General features: G+C 42.8%; 1 protein-coding gene across 1 annotated transcript in view; it reads right to left on the reverse strand.

Moving 5' to 3' along the window:
- ANO2 (anoctamin 2) overlaps nt 1–21821 on the reverse strand; it is a 290309-nt gene that overhangs the window by 212325 nt on the left and 56163 nt on the right. Inside the window, exons 4-5 of the mRNA XM_023749823.1 lie at nt 20434–20532; nt 19808–19810 (exon numbers count right to left, since the gene is read on the reverse strand). Of these exons, the coding sequence (XP_023605591.1) occupies nt 19808–19810; nt 20434–20532 (102 nt within the window). The remainder of the gene's footprint in view (nt 1–19807; nt 19811–20433; nt 20533–21821) is intronic.

The raw sequence follows: 21821 nt of genomic DNA on the forward strand, positions 1-21821 counted from the left end.
AATACATTTATGACTAAATTTTGTTCTAAACTGTGATTATATTTCACATCTTCTATAATTAACAATAGTTCACAGATATATATCTTTCCAGATCAGTTCGTGTAGAGCTACCTTAATGAATATATAATACTAGAGGCCCAGTGCACTGTCCTCCCCTGCCTTCCTCTGGGATCGAACCTAAACTGGCAGTCGGACATCCCTCTCACAATCCAGGACTGCTGGCTCCCAACCTCTTGCCTGCCTGCTTGATTGCCCCTAACCGCTTCTGCCTGCCAGCCTGATCACCCCCTAACTGCTCCCCTGCCAGCCCAATTGCCTCCAACTGCCCTCCCCTGCCAGCCCAGTTGCCCCTAACTTCCCTTCCCCTGCAGGCCTGGTCACCCCCAACTGCCCTCCCCTGCCATCCTAGTTGCCCCTAACTGCCCTCCCCTGCAGGCCTGGTTGCCCCTAACTGCCCTCCCCTGCTGGTCTGGTCACCCCTAACTGTTCTCCCCTGCTGACCTGATCGCCCACAACTGCCCTCCCCTGCCAGCCATCTGGTGGCTGTGGGTGCTGCCATATTTGAGGGCAGGGCAGTCAATTAGCATATTCCTTCCTTATTGGCTGTGGGCGCCACCATCTTTGTGACAGTATTAGGGTCAATTAGCATATTCCCTCTTTATTAGGTAGGATTACACAGTAGACATGAATCCTAATTTGTTTAGTCATTTCCCTAGTGATGGGCATATATTTTATTTTCTTCACATACTTTAGCTTACTTGTCCATATTTCTATTAACATGACCTTATAAACACTTTTCATTAATAAGGCTTGAACAGATATAGGCAGATATTCCACACACACACACAAAAAAAAAAAGGTAGGAAAGTTCAAGTTGGGTTTAAGAAAGGTTAAATGCCCTAGTTTCTTTCGAGCATGAGGTTCTGATGGGGACATAGTGACAGTGCCCATCGGAGAACAGCAGGTTGAGACTCTGTTGCACAAGGCAATGGGAAGTCAGTGAAGGGTCTGAACAACCCAGAGTGAAGTTGTGTAGGAAGAAGAAGGATGAGCCAGATTTCTGAAACAAGGGATTGTTTTATTTCTAGAAGCACATACCATTTAGTAAGCTTCTCTTGTGTGCCTGGCTCTTGATATACTTTAACATTAATTTGAAAGTTACGCTGCAAAGCCAAGAGGAGTTAAGTATCTCAGTCAAAGATAGTATGAGCCAGATAATAATTGCTGGAGCATTTGAACCCCCAGCAAAGCCTGTTTTTTAACTGTTTTACTCTCCTGCTTCATTTGCTAAAACATGAGTTATTGTGGGGGAAAAATCAGAAAGATGACCTCCTCACACTGCTTCAGCACACGTCACATAGGACATTTAGGACAGGTTCTGACCCAGCACAGGCCTGCACTGAGACTGCCATGATGTGTTAATCATACCCATAACCACATGCCTTTAAATGGCATGTGTATGGAAATTAAGGTTTCAGAGCAGGAGGGAAGCTGATAGACTCTGTCTTCCAGATGGCCTTGGAATAACAGACTTGGACTCACCAAGGGTATTTCTTCTTTGTCCACTTCTCTCTATTTCCACCTCTACTTTCCTAGTCTAAAGAGCCTTCAACTACAGCAAGAACTGGTATTCCCATATCTTCTCTTGCTTAGAGTTGTTAGATCTAACAAATGAAATACAAGATGTCCAGCCAGGCTGGGTGTGACTCAGTGGTTGAGCATTGACTTATGAACCAGGAGGTCATGGTTTGATTCCTGGTTGGGGCATATGCCCAAGTTGCAGGCTCAGTTCCCAGTGTGGGGCATACAGGAGGCAGCCGATCGATGATTCTCTCTCATCAGTGATGTTTCTATCACTCTCTCCCTCTCCCTTCCTCTCTGAAATCAATAAAAATATTTTTTAAATACAAGATGTCCACTTAAATTTGAATTTCAAATCAACAAGAAATAATTTTTTAGTATAAGTATAACCCAAGCTATATTTAGGACATGCTTACACTTTAAAATTATACTTATACTAGAGGCCCCCTGGGCCCAGCCTGCACCCTCTCCAATCTGGGACCCCTTGGGTGATATCTGACTGCCGGTTTAGGCCCAATCTCAGGGATTGGGTCTAAACCGGCAGTCAGACATCCCTCTCACAATCCAGGACTGCTGGCTCCTAACTGCTCACCTGCCTGCCAGTCTGATCACCCTTAACTGCCCCTCTGCCGACCTGGTTGCCCCCAACTGACCCCCCCACTGGCCTAGTCGCCCCTAACTGCCCCCCCACCTGCCTGGTCACCCTTTACTGGCCCACCCTGCCAGCCTGGTCGCCAGTTGTTTCGGTCATGACGGCCCCTGGCTTTTTTATATATTTAGGAATAAGAAAACAATTTTTTTTAATATATTTATATATATTTTTGATTGATGTGAGAGAGGAAAGGGGAAGGGAGAGATAGAAACATCATATGATAAGAGAGAATCATTGTTCATCTGCCTCCTGCATGCCCCCCCACTGAGGACCGAGCTCACAACCCAGGCATGTACTCCAACCATGGCCTCCTGGTTCATAGGTCAACACTCACCACTGAGCAACACCAGCTGGACAACAATAATTTTTAATATAAGTATTGTATAGTATATTGGGACACATTTATACTAAACAAGTATTCATTATATATCCAAAATTTGAATGTAACTAGGCATCTGTATTTTATTCTGGCAACTCTGTTGTCCGCCTCTAATTCATTCCCTATATTGGAGCCAGAGTGATGTTTCCAAAGCAAATATCTGATTGTGTCACCTGCCTGGGAAAGTCTTCAACAATTACCCATTGCTTTTATGATAAAGACAAAAATTGTTAACATAGCCCATGGGATTCTCTAGAAGTCCCCACATCATATTTCAAATGCCTCTCCTTTGTAGTACTTATCACAGTTGTAACTTTACATTTATTTGAGTGATTATTTGATTAATGTCCAGCTGCCCCACCAAACCATAATCTCTATAAAGGCAGGATACTGTTCAAACTATTCCCTATCTTTGCATGAATGAATGAATGAATCAATCAATCAATCAATGAATCAATGAATGGTAAATCTCTGGGGAAGCAGCCTTGATTACACCAATTGCTGCCACAGAAGGAGCCCAGGCTAGGTAACACCCAAAAGGTAAGAGATCTTGATAGAAACAAGCCAGGCTGGAGGAAAAAAAGCCTAAAGCCTAAAGCCTCTGTCTGGCTGAAAGGCTTCCCTTCCTGTCCTCATTGACCACAAAGGCACTCAGGAGCCCAGCCGCGGCAAGGCCAGGAATGCCTGTATTCAGTTATTTTAGATTAATAACCCAACAATTGTCTCAGGGCCTGTTTCTGGCAGAAGGGTAGCTAAGAACTTATAAGCAGTCCTTGACCCTCATCTTGGCAGTGTATCTGGAAGAGCTCACTTAGAGAAAGAGGCTAAAGGGCGTGGGCACCTGACGTATGACTTTAGAGGGACCAGGAATGGGACCAGCACAAATGTTGACTGTTTCTTGATGGGGTTGTGTTGGAAATCACTGAGAGTAATATTATCTGCCTTTGGGGAAAATGTAGAAGGTGTAAAAGGCCAGTCCCGCCAGAAACCTCAAGGTAACATCTGCTCCACAGCCCTGACCAAAACCCTACATAAACATGACCAGGCTGAAACACCATGCTGACTTATGTCAGAAAGAGATTTCCCAGACTTCAGGGACTTTGGGAAGATGAAGCCAGACACATACCCACTATAAAACATAGGTGGGTGGCCCCCTGGTACAATACCATGGACACTAGGCTTGGAGGACAAAGGACCTGCTTCCTACTGCACTGGGCCTTTGCACGTGTTGCATCTATTCCTGGAACTTCTCCCCTCCTTTTCTACCTGGATTACTCCTCCTTCTCTTTCACCACTAGGCTCAAGTGTCAACTTTTTCAGGAAACATTTCTTGGCTTCTCACTTCTTGCCATGCTTCCTTAGTACCCTGTGAAAGGACACCTGTATCATAAAATTTGTCATGCACTTCTCTTAGTATTGGTTCACCTATCTGTCTCCCCAACAGACTATGGACTTCTAGAGAAAGCAAGGACGACAATCTGTGTGCCTGGCGTGCAGTAGAAACACAAAAAAATGTCTATTGAGTGAACATCCTGGCCCTTGCTGACACAATCGAGCTGTGTGAGTTGGGACAAGTCCCTCTCAGGTTCTTCATCTCTAAAGAGAAAACTAGGAAACTTCTACTTCCCACACTCCTCAAAGTGATGGAGTAACAGGGACTAGACTTATCATACCTGAAATAACCAAAACATTCAGACAAAAAACATGGAATCATGGTTTCTGCAATTTAAATGCTCCCCCCCAAAAAATGTATATATATAAAGTCTAATCCCCATAGTGATGGTATTAGGAAGTGAAATCTTTGGGAGGTGAGTAGGTCACCAGAGTGGAGCCCTTGTGAATGGGATTAATGTTCTTACAAAAAAGACCCCATAGAGCTCCCTAGCCCCTTCCACCATGTGAGGACACAGCAAGAAGGCATCAGCTATGAACCAGGCAGAGGGCCCTCACTGGACCATGCTAGCACACTGGTTTCAGACTTCCAGCCTCCAACACTGTGAGCGGGGGAGGGGGGAATCTCTTGTGTATAAGCCACCAGGTCTGTGGTATGTTGTTATAGCAGCTTAAACAGAATAGGACAACAGTTTGCCAGCTATTGGACATCAGAAGTTCCTGAGAGACAGGAAACAAACAAGATATGATTGCTCCAGCTCATTGCTGGCAGGAAGGAAAAATAGGTGGAGGCCAGCAAACTCCCTGAGCTGCAGAGACAAACTATATGTCTGGGGAAAGCAAGGCAACTAGAGTTCATAGGACAGAGTGCCCAAGAGAGAGAGAGCTCACAAACAACCCAAGAGATCTGCAGAAGTTCCCCCTGAGTATTTGGCAGTATGGGCATAAGAAAACTACCTGAGACCAAAAGAGTTGGGAATGGCACCTATTCCCACCAGTCAGAATGGAAAATCTCATCATTGATAGGGCATTGGGTAGAGTACTTAGATCCATACTCAGTAGAGGGGGTAACGAACCTGAGATTGAGCTCCGCTCCAGATCCACCCAACAAACCATAACAGAGAGGACTGATGCAATGGCTGTTAAAGTATTGTCCAAGTCTAACGTTCTATCTACAGCATCAAACATTTCATGAAAAAGACACATTCATTCACAGCACAAACATTTCTAGCCACTTTCCAGATGCCAGGCATTGAGCTTGGTGGTGGATTATACCCAGTGCTGAAGAAGTACAAAGATGATGATGGCACTTTCCATATACAAGAATGCTTTGCAATGTACCCTGCCCTTCCACAGGCACCATTTCATTGGGGCCCACAAAACTCTGCAAGGTGTGCCTGTCAAGTAGTATTAGCATCGCTATTTTACAGATGGGAAAACTGAGACTCTGAGGGGTTGGGAATTGCCAGAGTTCATGATGAAACCAGACCTCAAACCCAGGTTTCCTGAATCCCCCCATCCAGGCTCTTTCCTTAAACCTTTGATCCTTAGAAGGGCTCCATGATCCCCTGATTCCCTGAGAAGGAAGCAGGCTGGAGCGCCTGTTCAGTCCCCACCAAACCCAGCAGCCCAGGCTCTTCTCCGTGTTCAGCAGGATCCACGAAAGGCATCCGATCCTCTTTATTATTATTAATACAATCAGCAGCAGCATCATTATTACTGTTATTCTTGGACATCAGAGAATTATGAACATCCTCAGAAAAGGCAAGACACATGTTAGCCAGCTGTTCCCCATTATGCCCTCCCTGGGTACACGATACGCCTTTCATGTGCTTAAAATCATAAATAATTTTTAAAGTATGTCGCTCCTATTTTTTATTCCAGGGCTCAAATGTGGTTCTCATAAAAGCTTGCTTGGCCTCATTGTCACAGTCTAAGAGGTTTGCTGAGATTTCTTCTCTTCTTACTTCTTTTCCCCCTTGTCTCTCTCTGTCTCCCCTTCAGTGGGGCACAGCAGTGTGGTCTGAGGCCTGATTTGTTTTCTTTCTACATTGGAATCATGTCCCTTCCTGGGATGCAAGGAACCAAGGCTACAGTGATGTCTATCATGAGCATATGCACATTACTGTCCCTGTTTTACAGATAAAGAAACTGAGGCACAGAAAGTTTTACTAACATGCCCAATATCACACAAACATTTGGAGATCTAATGACCCCCCCCAAAGATCAAGAAAGAGGTATAACAACATATGAGATAAACAATATAATCTTGATTATCCACAAATCACTTATCTATAGTGAACTAAGAGGGTCTCTCTCTCTGCAACTGGTAGGAAAAGTCAGCAGGAAGAACACAGGCCAGGTAGAAAGATGGAGAGTGAGCCCAGCTGTGCGCATGCATACTGCTTACACCCCACAGCCCAACAGACATTTATTCAGATTATCTGTCCCTTTGAATTTATTTGTGCTTTCCTCTGCCCCTCAAATCAATGGATAATGGAGGGTTAACCTGTTATTATTCACAGCATCTCACTTATTTTGAGAGGCTGAAAATTATCATCACACCCACCTAGTACTCACCTTTAATGTCAAAAGGCTCAGATGCACAGAGAAGTCAATAGTGTGGAAGGTGGCACCACAAGCCACTAGCTGGACAGGGGTGGAAGCTGGTGAACTAGAGAAGTTATAAAGAAGAGAAGCTAAAGATGCAGCAGAATTTGTACACTATTGTCCCCATTGCTGCCTGAGAAGGCAGAGGGAGGGACGCACACTCACACGCAAGCACACACAGAACCGGACCAGAGAAGTTCCATGCATAAGCACATTGACCCTTGAGAGGGAGTGTTAAGCCATTCACCAATCAAAATGCAAACAGCACCAAGAGCTGCTAAGTTCAGTGGCATTTCAGAGCCCAAAGGCAGACTTTGCACACATTAAGAACAGGAGCTGCTCAGTGTCTTCATCCCAACCTACGCCTAGAGGTCAATTTCTTGTCTACAGCAATGCTGATTGTAGGCAGTAATATATTTACAAAATGCACATTTTCCAAAGTCTAACTCTGTACTCATTTATGGCTTTTAATTCTGTCTCAGTATGTCTTGTATACATGAATGAATGTTTGCTGACTTTTAAAACATGGGATAAAATCCAAACTATTTACACGGCTAACTACGCCCCTACAAGCTGTGCCTCCTGCCTCCACCACAGCCTCAGCCCCTCTGCCCACAGCCTCTGTGCCTCACGCACACTGGCACATGGGCCTCCTCCCAGTTCCCCACACAGGCCAGGGTTTTCTCACCTTTGGCTTCAGGACAGGTCCTTTCCTTTTCTGGGAAGGTTCACCTGTCCTCCCCACCTGGCAAACTCCTACCCAATCCTCAGATCTCAGCTCAAATTACACCCGTCTTCACTCTGCCCCCCACCACCATCTAAATTAGTTCCTCCAGTTAGCTCTCCATTCACTCCCTTCTTTTCATTCTGCGGTGCCTCCCAGCTCACAACCTACTAACTTCTGAATCCTCAACACACCAAAGCCACATGGAACCAGGGCCAGCTGTAGTCACCACTGAATCACCAGCCCTCAGCAAAGTATCTCATGCATTGTGATAGTCAATAAATATTCATTGGGTGGATGGATGAATGGATAGATGAAAAATGTGAACTTCCAAATGGTTAGGAAGCCTTATACACAACCAAGCCCCACTCCAGGTACAATTAGACTCTTCCTACATGTTCTTTGGTAACCAAAGGGACTATTGAGGACCCAGATTAGGGATGGCTATTATGGGACATGTACACACTATGCTGCCATTCCCCACCTTGCAGCAGCCCTAAGGGATCACAGCATTCCTTCCTAATGCCCTTGGATGGAGGCTCAGAACCCATCTCAGCATCACCCTCCAGCAAGCCACCAACAGTGGATTAGGTCTGCTGTGTGTGATCCATTCTTTCATTCATTATAAGATACTGATTTAGTGCTTGGTCTATACCAGGCCCTGTTCTAGGTGTTGCCAATGCAGCCAAACAAAATCCTGCCCTCATGGAGCTGCCAATGTAGTGAGGATACAGACAACAAAGACACAAACATGTGACTCAGTATCGGGTAGCTGAGAAAAAATAAAAAGAGAGAGAACATGGATGGAGAGTGGCAGGGAAGCTGCCTCACACAGGATGGTTGAGAGGCCTGTCTGAGGAGGGGACATCTGAGTTGAGGCCCCGGTGAAGGGGCGAGTTCTGTGGTTATCTGGAGAAGGTCTCAGCAGGAGGAAGGACAAGCAAAACGGCCCTACAATGAAAACATGCTTGGCTTTCTGAAGGAACAGCAAGCAGGCCAGTGTGGCGGGTGCAGAGTAAGCAGGCGGGGGAGTGGTGGGAAATCAATTTCTGTACCACAGTCCCTGACTGTCATTTCTGGCTCCTCTCTGACTAATAGTCCTTCAACACCCACAGGTTGGACCTTGCCCCAGCCATGGGACAGATTTTGTCGATGGTCCCATCAGGCCTTTGCACACAGTTCCCCTTCTCGGCGCTCTCATCTGTGAAGTGCTGGGAAACACCAACCACTCGGGGGGGGGGGGGATTGCTAATTTGTAATATGTGCTGATTTCTATGGTATAAATGTAGTAGCCCCACTCCCTTATCCACAGGGATACATTCCAAGACCCCCAATGGATGTCTGAAACCATGGAGAGTACCAAACCCTATGTATACTATGTTTTCTCTATAAACCAATGATAGAGTTTATGTTAGGGACGGTAAGAAATTAGCAACAATAACTAATCAGAAAATAGAACAGTTTTAACAAGATACTGTAATAAAATTCATGTGAATATGCCCTCTCCCTCTCTATCTCTCTCTTTCTCTCTCTCACACACACACACACACACACACACACAAATTTTATCATAATGATAAGCAAGAAGGCTAAGTGATTGATGGGCAGGGAATATATACAGCCTGGAGACACAGGACGAAGGGATGATTCGTGTCCCAGGTTCGAGGGAACAAGATGGCGTGAGATTTTATCATGCTACCCAGAACAGTGTGCAATTTAAAATTTATAAATTGTTGCCCTAACCAGTTTGGCTCAGTGGATAGAGCATTGGCCTGCAGACTCAAGGGTCCCAGGTTCGATTCTGGTCAAGGGCATGTACCTTGGTTGCAGGCAAATCCCCAGTGGGGAGTGTGCAGGAGGCAGCTGATCAATGTTTCTCTCTTATCGATGTTTCTAACTCTCTATCCCTCTCCCTTCCTCTCTGTAAAAAATCAATAAAATATATTTTTTAAAAAAATAAATAAAATTTATAAATTGTTTATTTCTGGAATTTCCCATTTAATATTTTCAGACTGTTCTTGACCATGGATAACTGAAACCATGGAAAGCTGAACTGTGGATAGGGGGGACTGCTGTATGCCCACCATATGCAATTTCAAGCTATCAATGGTATAACAACCAGCTCTCAAAATTACTGAAAATGTAACAATCCTATCTCAAGAGCCATTATGAGCCAGGACATTACTGACATCAGTTCTTACTGGGTAAGGAGAACTCGGCCCATGAGCCCCAAGTGCCAGAAGCTGACTGCTTCTCTGCAACTCCCCTCCTGCTAGCCCTTTCTCACACACCCACAGGGGCATCCACAGCCAAGATGGGCAACCCTCACGATGGTCCGGGTTTACAATGTGTCCTGGCATAGTTATCAATAGCTCTTTCACTCCCAAAGCACCCCACTTCGGATGATAAATTCAGTGGTCAGCCTACCCACTGCCCGTTGCCCTTAGCCCCACCAGCCCACAGTCCAGTATCTGGGTCCCAGACACCCCCAGCCTGGCCTGTGCTAACCTAGTTCAGACAGACATGAGAGTGAGGATATGAAAAAGAAAACTACTGCTTCTATTTCAGTAGTTTTTAAACCATGAATCTAAAAACAACTTAATAAAAAATTCAAATTCACTTTCCATTACATTTTCAGCTTCACTGTTTCCAGCTTCACTGTTAATGAAAATGCCGTTACACTTTCATATGCTCAGCTTCACTGTGGTCTTTCCAGGCCTGGCGGCATGTCTAGATCATGGTCTGTGCATGTGCCATCTGAGGTTCCTTACTCAAACCGCAACACTTAGGTGGCACCAGTTATTTTTTCTGATTTTTTAAGATGAGAGGGATTACAGAAAACAAAACAAAAAAAAAGAATAAAAATTCAAAGTATTCTGCACTCTTTCCAGCCAATTTAAATAGCAAAGAGCATGCACTGAAAAGCCCATAAAGATATCAAATATAAACCCTACCCTCTCAGCTGTGCCTCTATTAAAAACAAATGCTTGGGAACAGGCAGTGACAATAGGGGAAAGGCCCCACCTACAGCCAACCTTATGGAAACAGCAACACTTCTGGTTCGTTTCAAAAATTATTGATGATAACAATAGAAGGAATCTGTCGTGGAAGGAACTTTGAAGGCTTAGTGCACAGTGACCCTCTGCCCACGACCCAGGATCTGCAAGTTCTCCATCCTTAATAGAACTGATGGAATTTCTCCTGCTTCTTACTTTCTGGTCACTAAGGACAATTCACGAAACTGTCAAAATAGCCCCGAATCACTACCTGATAAAAGAAGGAGTTGGTCAGGGTGAGGAGGGAAAGGAGTGTCGCTTCTGTTCGTGAATTTTGTATGGAGCTGAAACCCCTGCTAGTATGCGGAGGATCACAGCTGCAAAAAGATCCTACGGCTGGGGAAACAAGAATTATTTGGCATTAGTTGATCGCTGTATTTCGGTGCATGCTCTCTGATTGCTAACTTATTGAGCACCTATTATTTATGGAACACCATACTAGAGTTTACAGGGAATACACAGGTAACATAAACTATAGTTTCTACTCTTGGGGGATTATGGTAGATCTGAAGACACTAGAGTAAAGCACCCAATAAATAAAAACTAAGAGGTGAGAAAAATACAGACTGTGGGTAAAGGTGACTTCAGTTCAGCTACATGAACAAAGAAAGGTCTATGAGGGAAATGATATTTGGGCTTCTTGATTGTTTATTGTCTATCTGGGGAGGGTAGGAAGATCATTCTAGGACCAGAGGCAAATATTTAATGCATTAGCCAAGGTCTAGCCCCTGGAAGAAAGAGTAAAGTACTCTCCTTCTGACAAGAGTCTAACAGAGTGCAATGTAGGCTCTACAGTAAGGTGTAGTTTGGAAAAGAGCAGTCCCGCGTGTGCAAAGAATTCAGTGATGTGACCAGGATCAGAGTTAAAAGGCAGCCCCACATGAGAAACAGGCACCCACAGGCTCAGTGCACTACCTCATTTAAAGCACAACTTTGAAAAGGTGGCGGATGTAGGACATTTTTACTCTTAGATAGTTGAACACAATCAGAGTGAATGACCTTAAATGTTATCCATCCCCAGTTCCCTCCACTAATATCAATAACAGGGAAAGAATAAACAAATTCACAAATTGTCACTTACATGTAGACCACACATTTTACAGCTATTACAGAGAATTTAGGATCTAAGTTCCTTACTTTACAGATGAGAAAACTATAATCCAGAGCTGTTAGATAATGTAATGAGCTAGCCTGTGGCATTAAAAAAAAATTAAGTGTGTGACCTCTCCAAGTCCAAGATTACTTAACCTAGGATGGAATCTTCCAAAGTATGTTCTGCAGACCACTGGTTCCCAGGACACCTGTTAATATACCTATTAGTATCATATTAGTGTTCAGCAGGAAACAAGTTGAACGAAATTGAACCATCTTCTTTACTACAAGGCTTCTCAGAACTTTTAATTGGTCAGATAAGTTGTAATAATTAAGAGTTTTTCTAGAGTTTATAAGATTATGGAATTTGGGGGTTTTTTGTTAAAACAAAACACTTTTACTCTACAGTAAATACTTTGGAAAATGTTGTTCCAGACTATGCTACCTCAAGCCCCAGTTATAGATTCTTAGGTAAAGTGAGAGGGTAGAAGCATGACTTTGGAGCCAGACAGAAATGTCTTTGAGTCCTGAATCTAACCCCTTCATGCTTTGTGGCCTTAAGTAAGTTTATTAACCTCTATGAGCCTCAGTTTTCTCATCTATAAAATGGGCTAAGGCTAGTATCTACTTCATATTGTTGTTGTGACGATAAAAATAAAATAATGCTTATCAAAGAGCACAACACATAGGAAGCATCTGCTGCATTTAAAATAATTAATTTAGTTAGCTATTTATCAACTTATATCTTTGGTTACTAGTTTTTTTCTTATTTCAATTTTGTTTTATATTGTTGAGAATGCATTTATCAACCTTTCTGTTAAAGTATAAAATGTAGTCAAGCTTTAAAACATGGGAACATCCTTATTTTACAGATACCATTCTGCTTTAGCATAAGCTTTACCTTAATCAAACAATGATTATCTTTGGAAATAGATGCATAAGTGGGAAAATAATTGTTGAAATAAATTAGCAGTTTTTCTTAGCCACACAGGATCTCCGTCCACCATCCATGCTAAGGTGAGCCTTTCCCAAGACTCTCTGATCTCATCAAACCAGGAACAAAATGCAAAGTAGACATAGACACACTAAGGTCATATAGGAGGAAACTTGCACAAAGACTCCTCTAGACAACCCCAAAATCAAGCATCAAGAAATGAACAAGCCTATTTCAAGCAATCTTAGAAGATGAAAAGTAGATTCTTGGGATACAGAGCAAGCCAGCAAGCCTACCAAAACCCAGGTCTTGAGTTGTCTGTTTCTTGCTTTCTGCCCAGAGGAAAAGTGTGTTCATTTCCTAGGGCTGCCATGACAAATGATCACAAACTGGGTGGGGCATGTAACAACAGAAACTTACTCTGTCAGAGTTGTGAAAGCACAAGTTTGAAATAGAGTGTCATCAGGGCAGTGCTCCCTCCTATGGCTCTAAGGAGAAAAGCTTCCTTGCTTCTTTAAGCTTCTGATGGCCACAGGCATTTATTGGCTTGTGGCTCTATCACTCCAATCTCTTCCCCCATCTTCACATGGAATTCTCCCTTGTGTGTCTGTGTGTCCCAAATCTCTTTCTACATTTTCTTAGGGTGGACCCATTGGATTTGGGTGCACCCTAAGTCCAGGGTGACCTCATCTTGAGATCTTTAAGGCTAATTATATCTGCAAAGACCCTCTTTCTAAATAAGATCACATTCACAAGTCTCAGGGTTGGGGGTTGGACATTCCTTTTGGATGCCACTATTCAACCCACTATAAAAATACAAGGTGGGGGAGGGTGGGTGGGAGGAAGGTAATCAACCAAGGAACTTGTATGCATATATGCATAACCTATGAACACAGACAAGGGGGTGGCAAAATCCTGGGGCGGGGGGCAGGGGCAGGCTGGAGGGGTCAATGGGGTAAAAATGGGACATTTGTAATTCTTCCAACAATAAAGAATTATTTTTTTTAATACAAGCCTTGCAATGGTTAATTTTATGTCAACTTGACTGGGTCTTAAAAGTACAAGCCTTGCACCCTAGCCAATTTGGCTCAGTGGATGGAGCGTCGGCCTGTGGACTGAGGGGTCTCAGGTTCAATTCCGGACAAGGGCATGTACCTTGATTGCAGGCACATCTCCAGTGGGAGGTGTGCAGGAGGCAGCTGATCGATGTTTCTCTCTCATCGATGTTTCTAACTCTCTCTCCCTTCCTCTCTGTAAAAAATCAATAAAATACATATTTTAAAAAAAAGTACAAGCCTTGCAATGGTTAATTTTATGTCAACTTGACTGGGACATGCAGCGCCCAGATATTCTGGTTGTGTCAGTGAGGGTGTTTTTTAATAGGATGAACATTTGAATGGATAGACTGAGTAAAGCAGATTGTCCTCCCTAATATGGTGGGCCTCGTCCAATCAGGTGAAGGCCTAAACAGAACAAAAAGGCTGACTTTCCCGTGAGTAAGAGGGCACTCCTCCTGCCTGACTTCTTAAGCCTCCAAAATCACTTGGATCAATTTTTTATTATATATATATATATATATATATATATATATATATATATATTTGATTGGAGCTCACACCATTGATTCTCCTACGTCTCCAGACTGACAATTGCAAACCTTGGGACTTCCTAAGCCTGAATAGAAACAAGAGGTGCTGCAATCCTGGCCAGTCCCTGAAGCAGGGTGGGCACCATGAGCTAGGGGGAGGCTCTTCCTGTGGAACTTTTGCAAAAGCCACAGTTACCAAATCAGAATTTCCAGAGAGGCAGTAATAGGCATCTGAGAATGACTTCCAATAATTGACAAAGCTTAATGGAATTAATATTTTCCCCTTAAGGGGCCATTGAGGTTAACTAACATGTCATTTCTTTGCTTTTTAACTGGAATTATATTGGTTCAGCAAGATACCACCAATTTTCTCACACTGATCAGAAAATTCTTAGTGACAGTTATATCTGTTTTCAGTTAATGAAAAAGGAAGATGAATTATTCCTTAATAAATGCAATTTAGTAGATTAAACTATTCCAAAACATGGATTTTATGGAGAGAATTAAAATATGATTGGTACTTCTGCTCTAACCTTTATCTTTTAATCAAGTTAGCTCATCAGAAATTTACCTATATTATTTATAATACAACCCTCCTTGAACTACAGTTCAACATTACATTCTCAGATTTTATCCAGAACCAACTAAGAAAAGTTATACAAAGAACATTCCAGAACCTTATATGAACTCATCACTGAAAATATGCCCCTTATATAATTCACAACTTTTACCTAACAATTATGTTTTAACAGCAGGACACAGTTTGCCTCCTCTGATGAAACAGAGCAGAGTAGATATATAAGCCACAGTCCTTTCTGCCTTGGCTACCTGGAAACTCAGAATGAAAATTGTCTCACTTGCATTAACTACCCTGATTTTCTATTTCAATTACCATTATTTCTCTATACCTCCCTACTTCCCCCTCAGTTACATACTTCTTTTTTATGTGTCCTTCTTTTAAATGCTCCATTTGTGTTTATGCTTTTGGTTGTACTCCATCTCAAGTCCTGTTTGGGGAAATAGGCAAAGATATGAATCAAATAATCCCAGATTCATGGGGGCAGAGCCAGCAGTGGAACTTGAGGTCTCTACTTGTCACACCTGCTGTCGATCCTTTGAAATGGGCGTCTTCAAGCTGTCTCTCCCATGCTGTGGGGCCTGCTGGCTTTCCCAGTGACTGCATCACAGGCCGTGCACATGGAGCCTTTATGTTTGCGAACACCCCAAGGACCCATGCTATAGGAAACAGAAATCCCCCAGCACAGAGCCCAAAGGCCATCTGCTCCCGCCTCCCCACTGATTCCATGTCTGGGCTTCTGGCTTCCATGGCAGATTTAAGGGACTGGGCCTGTTTTCCCCACAACAATACAGATGTTGGCTGTGAAGGGAAATAGCAGGAAGAAGCAGCCCAGCTCTGGTGCCAACTGTGCTGCCCGACACACATCGCATATGAACAATAATATCAACAACAGTAGTAATAGCAGTTACTTTGTGTTGCACGTGCCTCTGTGCTAGGCATCCTAAATATATCGTCACTGCTCCTTACAACAGCCCTTACTGACATTTATTATTCCCGGTTTGGAGATGAGGGGAGCTCTGAGCCTACGAAGGTATGACTTGCTCAAAGTTAATGGCATCTGCTTGCATGGGAAGGACTTAAAAGCTAAAGTCCTCATAGGCTCCTGGGAACAGCATGCATGACCCCTCGATATTACTCACTCTATTAATAATAGCGACAAAAGCTTTGCCAGATTGAATAAAAGTGATTTCCCCCCATTCTAGGCATGTCACTTCTTCTTAGTTTAGTGGCTGGGTTAAAATGATTTCATTGATAAGAATAGACTTGGTTACTCCCCCTTGTCCATCCCTGGCCTTGTCTCTGCTGCAGGCAGCACTTGGAGCGTAAGTGAATATGAGAGGTGAGAAAGGGGGGTAGCCATTCATACATATGAAAGTGAATGAGAAATAAACATAGACATTGACCACAGTCTAGAAAGGCCACCTTGGTAATAAGCAGAAATGAGAAAACAACCATTTCAAACCTTCCCAGGCTCCTCGGGGCCAAAGGCCAGGCCTTCCCACCCTCTTCCTGTACATGAATGAGTGTCCCTCACAAAATGCTGGCTCTCTTGTTGTTGTTTTTGGAAAACAAATGCTTCCTTCCAAGGTTCCCCTTCCCAATTAATATCTGTGCTCAGGACTCTGAGTCCCTGGACACATTACTATGGATTTGTCCAGGTTTGAGATCTCGATTTCGTGATTTCCTCCCCATTTTCCTGGTCTCTCCAGAGCCCGCTGAGTTATGACACAAACGTCCACTAGCCTGGAAGATGCTTAGATGATCCCATACCATGCCTCAGCCTTCTTCCACGTTTCCCCAGCCACCAGGATGTGGCTCTCTGCAAATGTAGTTTATTCTCATTGTAGTCACTTCCCAGACCCACTTAAAAAGGACAAGAGTGCCACTGGACCCAACACTGACCCTCCACAGACTTCCCTGTCTCATCCTCCCCTCCATGTTCACTTCTCATCTCAGGAACTAGATTTAATCCCCACCACCACCCCTGGGATCAGGTCTCAGAATAACTTTTAAAAACATATGCATCCTCCCCAGCATACCAGGTTATATTCCAGTCTCCTGGTTATGACACCCCCTGTAAGGTCAACAACAAGCCACTGCATTGCTATGAATACAAAGATCAGGGTCATGTGACTGAACCCATAGAAGGATGCCAGAACAGTCCACCTGTGTCACATCTGGGGCCCAGAAACTTTGGGAGAAGTTCTTTCTATTATACCTGGAGCCTTGTAGGAGCCACCATCTGGTTTTATTCTCCCGACTCCCTGGTTCACCATGTTTCCATGCAGAATCTGTCCTGTGCTAATGACTCGCTGTTTGACACACCATCTAACTAGTGTTTTGATTCTGGGCATGTGCATTCTTCCTGTTGCTCCTTTGACTATAGCTTTCTGAGTGCATGGATTATTTCTGTGCACTTCAGGGTCTCTCCAAAGACTCTCCTACTGTGAGAATTCCATCAGTGTTGTCTGCCTATTGGGTCAGGAGGGACATTGACTGGGGGACTAGGAATTGAGAATATACATAAAAAGACTTGAGAACACAGACACAATAACAAATTCCTGTATTTCCATAGCACTGGTTAAGAATTGTATTCTTCCAATGGCCTTCTAAGAAAAATAGGCCAGGTATTATTATGCCCATATCACATGTGAAGAAACTGAGGCTCTGAAAGATGAAGTGACACCCCCAAATCATATAGCAAATAAGTACAGAACCAAAGCTAAAAGTCTGGTTTTCTGAGGATTGTTTAGTGTAGCGTCTCCCAAAATCAAAAGGAAGAAGGGGTGGAAAATAACCAAAGTGCTCATCAACGCATGAATGGCTAACGAAGATGTGTTGTATATTCACAATGGAATAGTATTCAGCCATGAGAAGGAAGGACATCCTGCCATTTGCAACAACATGGATGAAACTTGAAGACACTATGCTAAGTGAGATAAGTCAGAGTAAGAAAAGTACTGTATGAAATCACTTATACATGGAATCTAAAAATCTAAACTTTTGTGAAAACAGAGAGTGAATTGTTGGTTACCCGGAAATAGAGGGAAGGGAATAGGTTAGGTATTGTTCAAGGATGAAACTTTCAACAAGTAGTGCATAAGCCTTAGAGATCCAATGCACAGTAGAATATGGACAACAATATTATATTATAATCATCAAACTTGCTAAGAGACTAGAACTTAATTATTCCAACCACAAAAAAGAAAGAAAAAGTTATGTAACATGATAGAGTTGCTAATTATCGCTACAATGGCAATCATATTACAATAGCTAGATGCATTAAATTAACATTTTGTACAACTCAAATTTATACCAGGTTATATGTTAAACATATTTTTGAATTATGAAAAATAAATGCAAAAATAAAAAAGGAGGGAAACTAAGAGATGGCTATAATATGTCCTTGTCCTAATTATCCTTTCTACAAATTCAAGTGCAAGTACCACCTAAACTATAGATGGGAAGTTCCAATAGGATAAATGTTTGGGGGCATACAAACTCTGAGGGAAGATATGCTCTCAAAGGTATGAGCTTGTGAAAGGACAAGCAGAGACCAGAGGGATCAGAGGCTGGCACTACTTGGGGACTGAGTCTGGGACTGAGGAAAAAAAGGAAGTGGTAGAAAAACAAGAGGTGTGATAGGGTGTTCAAAGAACAGAGAGGGAAGCTAGGAGAAGGTAACAGAAGAGAGAGGTTGAAGAGAAAGAAATAAAGGAAAAGCATGGGAGTAAAAGAAAGATGGAGAGCAAAGAAGAAAGAGAGGTAAAGAGAAAAAATTGAAGAAGGATATACACTTTTTCTATGTCTCTAGGTTTCTTGCTAAAAGGATCATTCTGGGGACAGAAGCAGTAGCACGGGCATTAGAGTTTTGCTCACCTTCTTTCCGTGGATCAGCCAGCAAAAGATAAAAACATAGGAAGCAAGATACAAATAGAATGAGATTAACAGAACATTATTCAGATAAACCAGAGAAAGGAGAAGAAAGAATATATATTGAAGTTAGAAGAAAGAGAAGAAAACGGGGTTGGCCATGTTAGGACACCAGAGGAGGTAAGCAGAAGCCTCTATCTAAGGCTAAGGCTTGGGTCCTGTTGCCAGCAGACTGGGAGAACATCAATGGAGGAGGAGCAGAGATCTAGAACAAAGATGACAGATCACATTTGAGGACAGCAGTAAAAGGATTGAAAGGTTTAAAACGGGGAGACAAAGAACGCAGTAGTACAACTAAGGGGGGAAAGATCACAGTGTGGTCCTTATGAAACCAAGACGTTCAGGCATGTGACCCCAAAACATTGACCTTTTTATTAGCAGAAGTTTGTAGCCAATATTCATGTCTATGTTTGTTCCTTGTTTAATAGTCATGTGTCCACCTGCCATGGAGGTATTATCCATCTTAATAAACCTGTAAAAACAGAACCCGCAGACTTTATCCTTCTTGAGTAGTTCATAATGGCATCCCACATGATGGTACTTGATGAGTGATTTTTTCTTTTTTCTTTTTTTTCTTTTGTGTGTGTGTGTGTGTGTGTGTGTGTGTGTGTGTGTGTGTGTTTTGATAAGTGATTTTTGATGGGAATGGTAAATCTGTTGGTAGTGAAGATGTAAACATAGCCAATAATGCTAACCAGAATGGCGTTGCTGACTATAAGGATGCTAATGATAGTGGAGATGGTGATATAGGCAGGTGATAATGGTGGTATAGAAGGCAACAGATATTGGGAGGGTGGGAATTATGGTAGTTAGAATGATGAAAATAATCTCTGCAAAGCTTGGCCACCACTTGTGGAATGACACTATAGGTGTGTGTGTGTGTGTGTGTGTGTGTGTGTGTGTGTGTGTGTGTCAAAGATACAGAGACAGAGACAGAGAAAAACAGAGACAGATAAAGAGATAGATCATCAATAGATCACTCATGGTTAAACTAGATTTTTATCTGCCCCAGGACCCTTCCTAGAGCCATCTCAAATGGTCAAGGCCAATAACCACCCATTTCCCCTAAAATGCCTAATTTTTTAAAAAAGGGAATGGTGAATCTGTGGCCATGTTTCCTTTCTTTTTGGAGGTGTGAGATGTTTGCTGGATTTTGTTTTATAAGAAGACTGTCACCTAGGAATTCCCTGAGAAGGTTTCTAAATTATACATAGACTATATCAGCTAAAAAGGACCTTAAAAATCATCTAAACTGTGTGGCTCTCAACCCAGATATGGATGACAACCTCCTGGGGATATTTTTCACAATACTGACACCAGCTCCTCATTCCACACCAACCAACAAAATCAAAATCACAAGATGAGGCATTGGTATGAACACTTTGAAAGTATTCCCAAATAATTTTGACCAACTCTTCTGATGAGGAATCTTCTATTTTACAGAAGAGATGAGCCAAGCCCACCACACACAATACTTAGTGGCAGAGTCACAACCAGAATATTCACAACACGTTTGGTGCAGTTTTCCCTGCATGCTACTGACCCAATCATCATGGGTTGCTGTCTCTTCTCATTGTTACATTCACTCTGAAAAAAATGCCTGGTTGTGTTGGGACCCCAAGAAGAGGAAGAAAGAAGAAATCAAGAAGCTAGATCAGGGTAATGTCTGGCTTCTCATGGAGCCCATTCCAGGTGGAGCTCTGAGGTGAAAAGATCGCCAAATCCAGCCCCTCTCCCCGTCCCCAACTCTTTTCCTGTCCCACCCACATCATTCCCCATACTTAGGGTCCTTGGGGAGGTAAGTGTGATTTCACCTCCACAAAACCCATGTCCCACATGACCCTGTTCCCCAATGATTCACATTCATCCAGCCCTTAGGAGGCCCTTAACCCCAGAAGAAACATGTTCATACTTTCTTGGTGGGAACTTTGATCTTCAAGAATTCTGCCTCTCTGGCCAGCACCTGCCACGGGGCATGTATCCGGACAAAGATGGATCCTTGGCTTTTATTCTGTAAGATACAAAGAAAGAAGAAATAGAAACACTTATAAGGACATAGCTTGAATTTCTGGTTCCACAAACTAGAAGCCACAACCTGGTGTTTCTTCAGTTTCTGATTTTTGTTCTCTTTAAACTTCACTAGGGGCCAGTCTCCTCCTACCCATACCATTCTGTTTCAGAAAAGTTCTCATCAAAGCCCATAGGGCAATGTTAGAGTGGTCCCTGGGGTTTGGTGGCTTCAAGGGGAAAGAAAAGTTAAAACCATTGTGTGCACAGATTTGAAATATAAGCAATTATGATTTTCATAAAAATCCTATTAACTCTCAATAGTAGTTATGTGGTTTACTTCTGCCAGCATTCGGTGAACAGTCTGTAATTTGTCGACATGCACCTATTTTCATTGTTTGTTGTTACGTTTGTATTTTTGTTCTATTGTGCTGTGTCACAGCCCCAAATCACAAAAGGGGTTCACCCATGCCAAACAGTAATTATATAAATAATAATGTGAATAGTATAACTCCAAATAGTATCATAAATATAAATCATGACCAGGACTCAAGTGTGAATGTATGTTCCAGGTCAACTGATTCTGTGAGTATATTGATTTCACCCAAAAATGAAAATGAAAGGAAATGCAGTGATGAGTGTTTGAAAATTAGGTCTTCATGACTCAACAATCCGTTTGGCCCTGGTCTCAGTGTCTGTTATAAAACCTGGTCAGATTATAGCATGAAGCATCAGTTTCCACTTATCTTCAAATAAAACCTCAAATGTTTTCAGAGCAGGCACACACAGGGGGGGAAAACTTTTTATGACATAAATTCAATTACTAGTAATTTTGTCACCAAAGAATGAAAGAGACCAGAACAAGTAGGAAATAGGCAAAAGCCCCATCATTTATAAGCATCTAAAACTACCTACAAAATTAATTACAAACGCTATGTCCACGGAGAAAGTAGAACAAAAAATGATAGCAAAATTTCTTCATCAAAGGACTTTTGGAAACCACCTAAAACCTGTGCACCACAGTGGGGAGATCCTGGTGTGCTGGTCAACATGCCATACAGATACAGCCTCTGAGGGGCAGAGTGGGGACTGGGGAACTAGCAAGCATGCTCTACAGAGACACCTGCTTGCAGCATCTTGTTCCAGTTACCCCCTGAAAACCCATGCTCCAGGAGAAAGGAGGATTTATTAAATTACTGTGTGTTTTGTGAAGAAGGATGCATGGAGACCAGTACTGAGGAGGCACCAACTCCAAGTGCAGCAAAGATGTCATTGCTCACATAAAAGTAGTTG

Source organism: Myotis lucifugus, unplaced genomic scaffold, assembly GCF_000147115.1.
Source record: "Myotis lucifugus unplaced genomic scaffold, Myoluc2.0 scaffold_10, whole genome shotgun sequence".
Classification (NCBI taxonomy): domain Eukaryota; kingdom Metazoa; phylum Chordata; class Mammalia; order Chiroptera; family Vespertilionidae; genus Myotis; species Myotis lucifugus.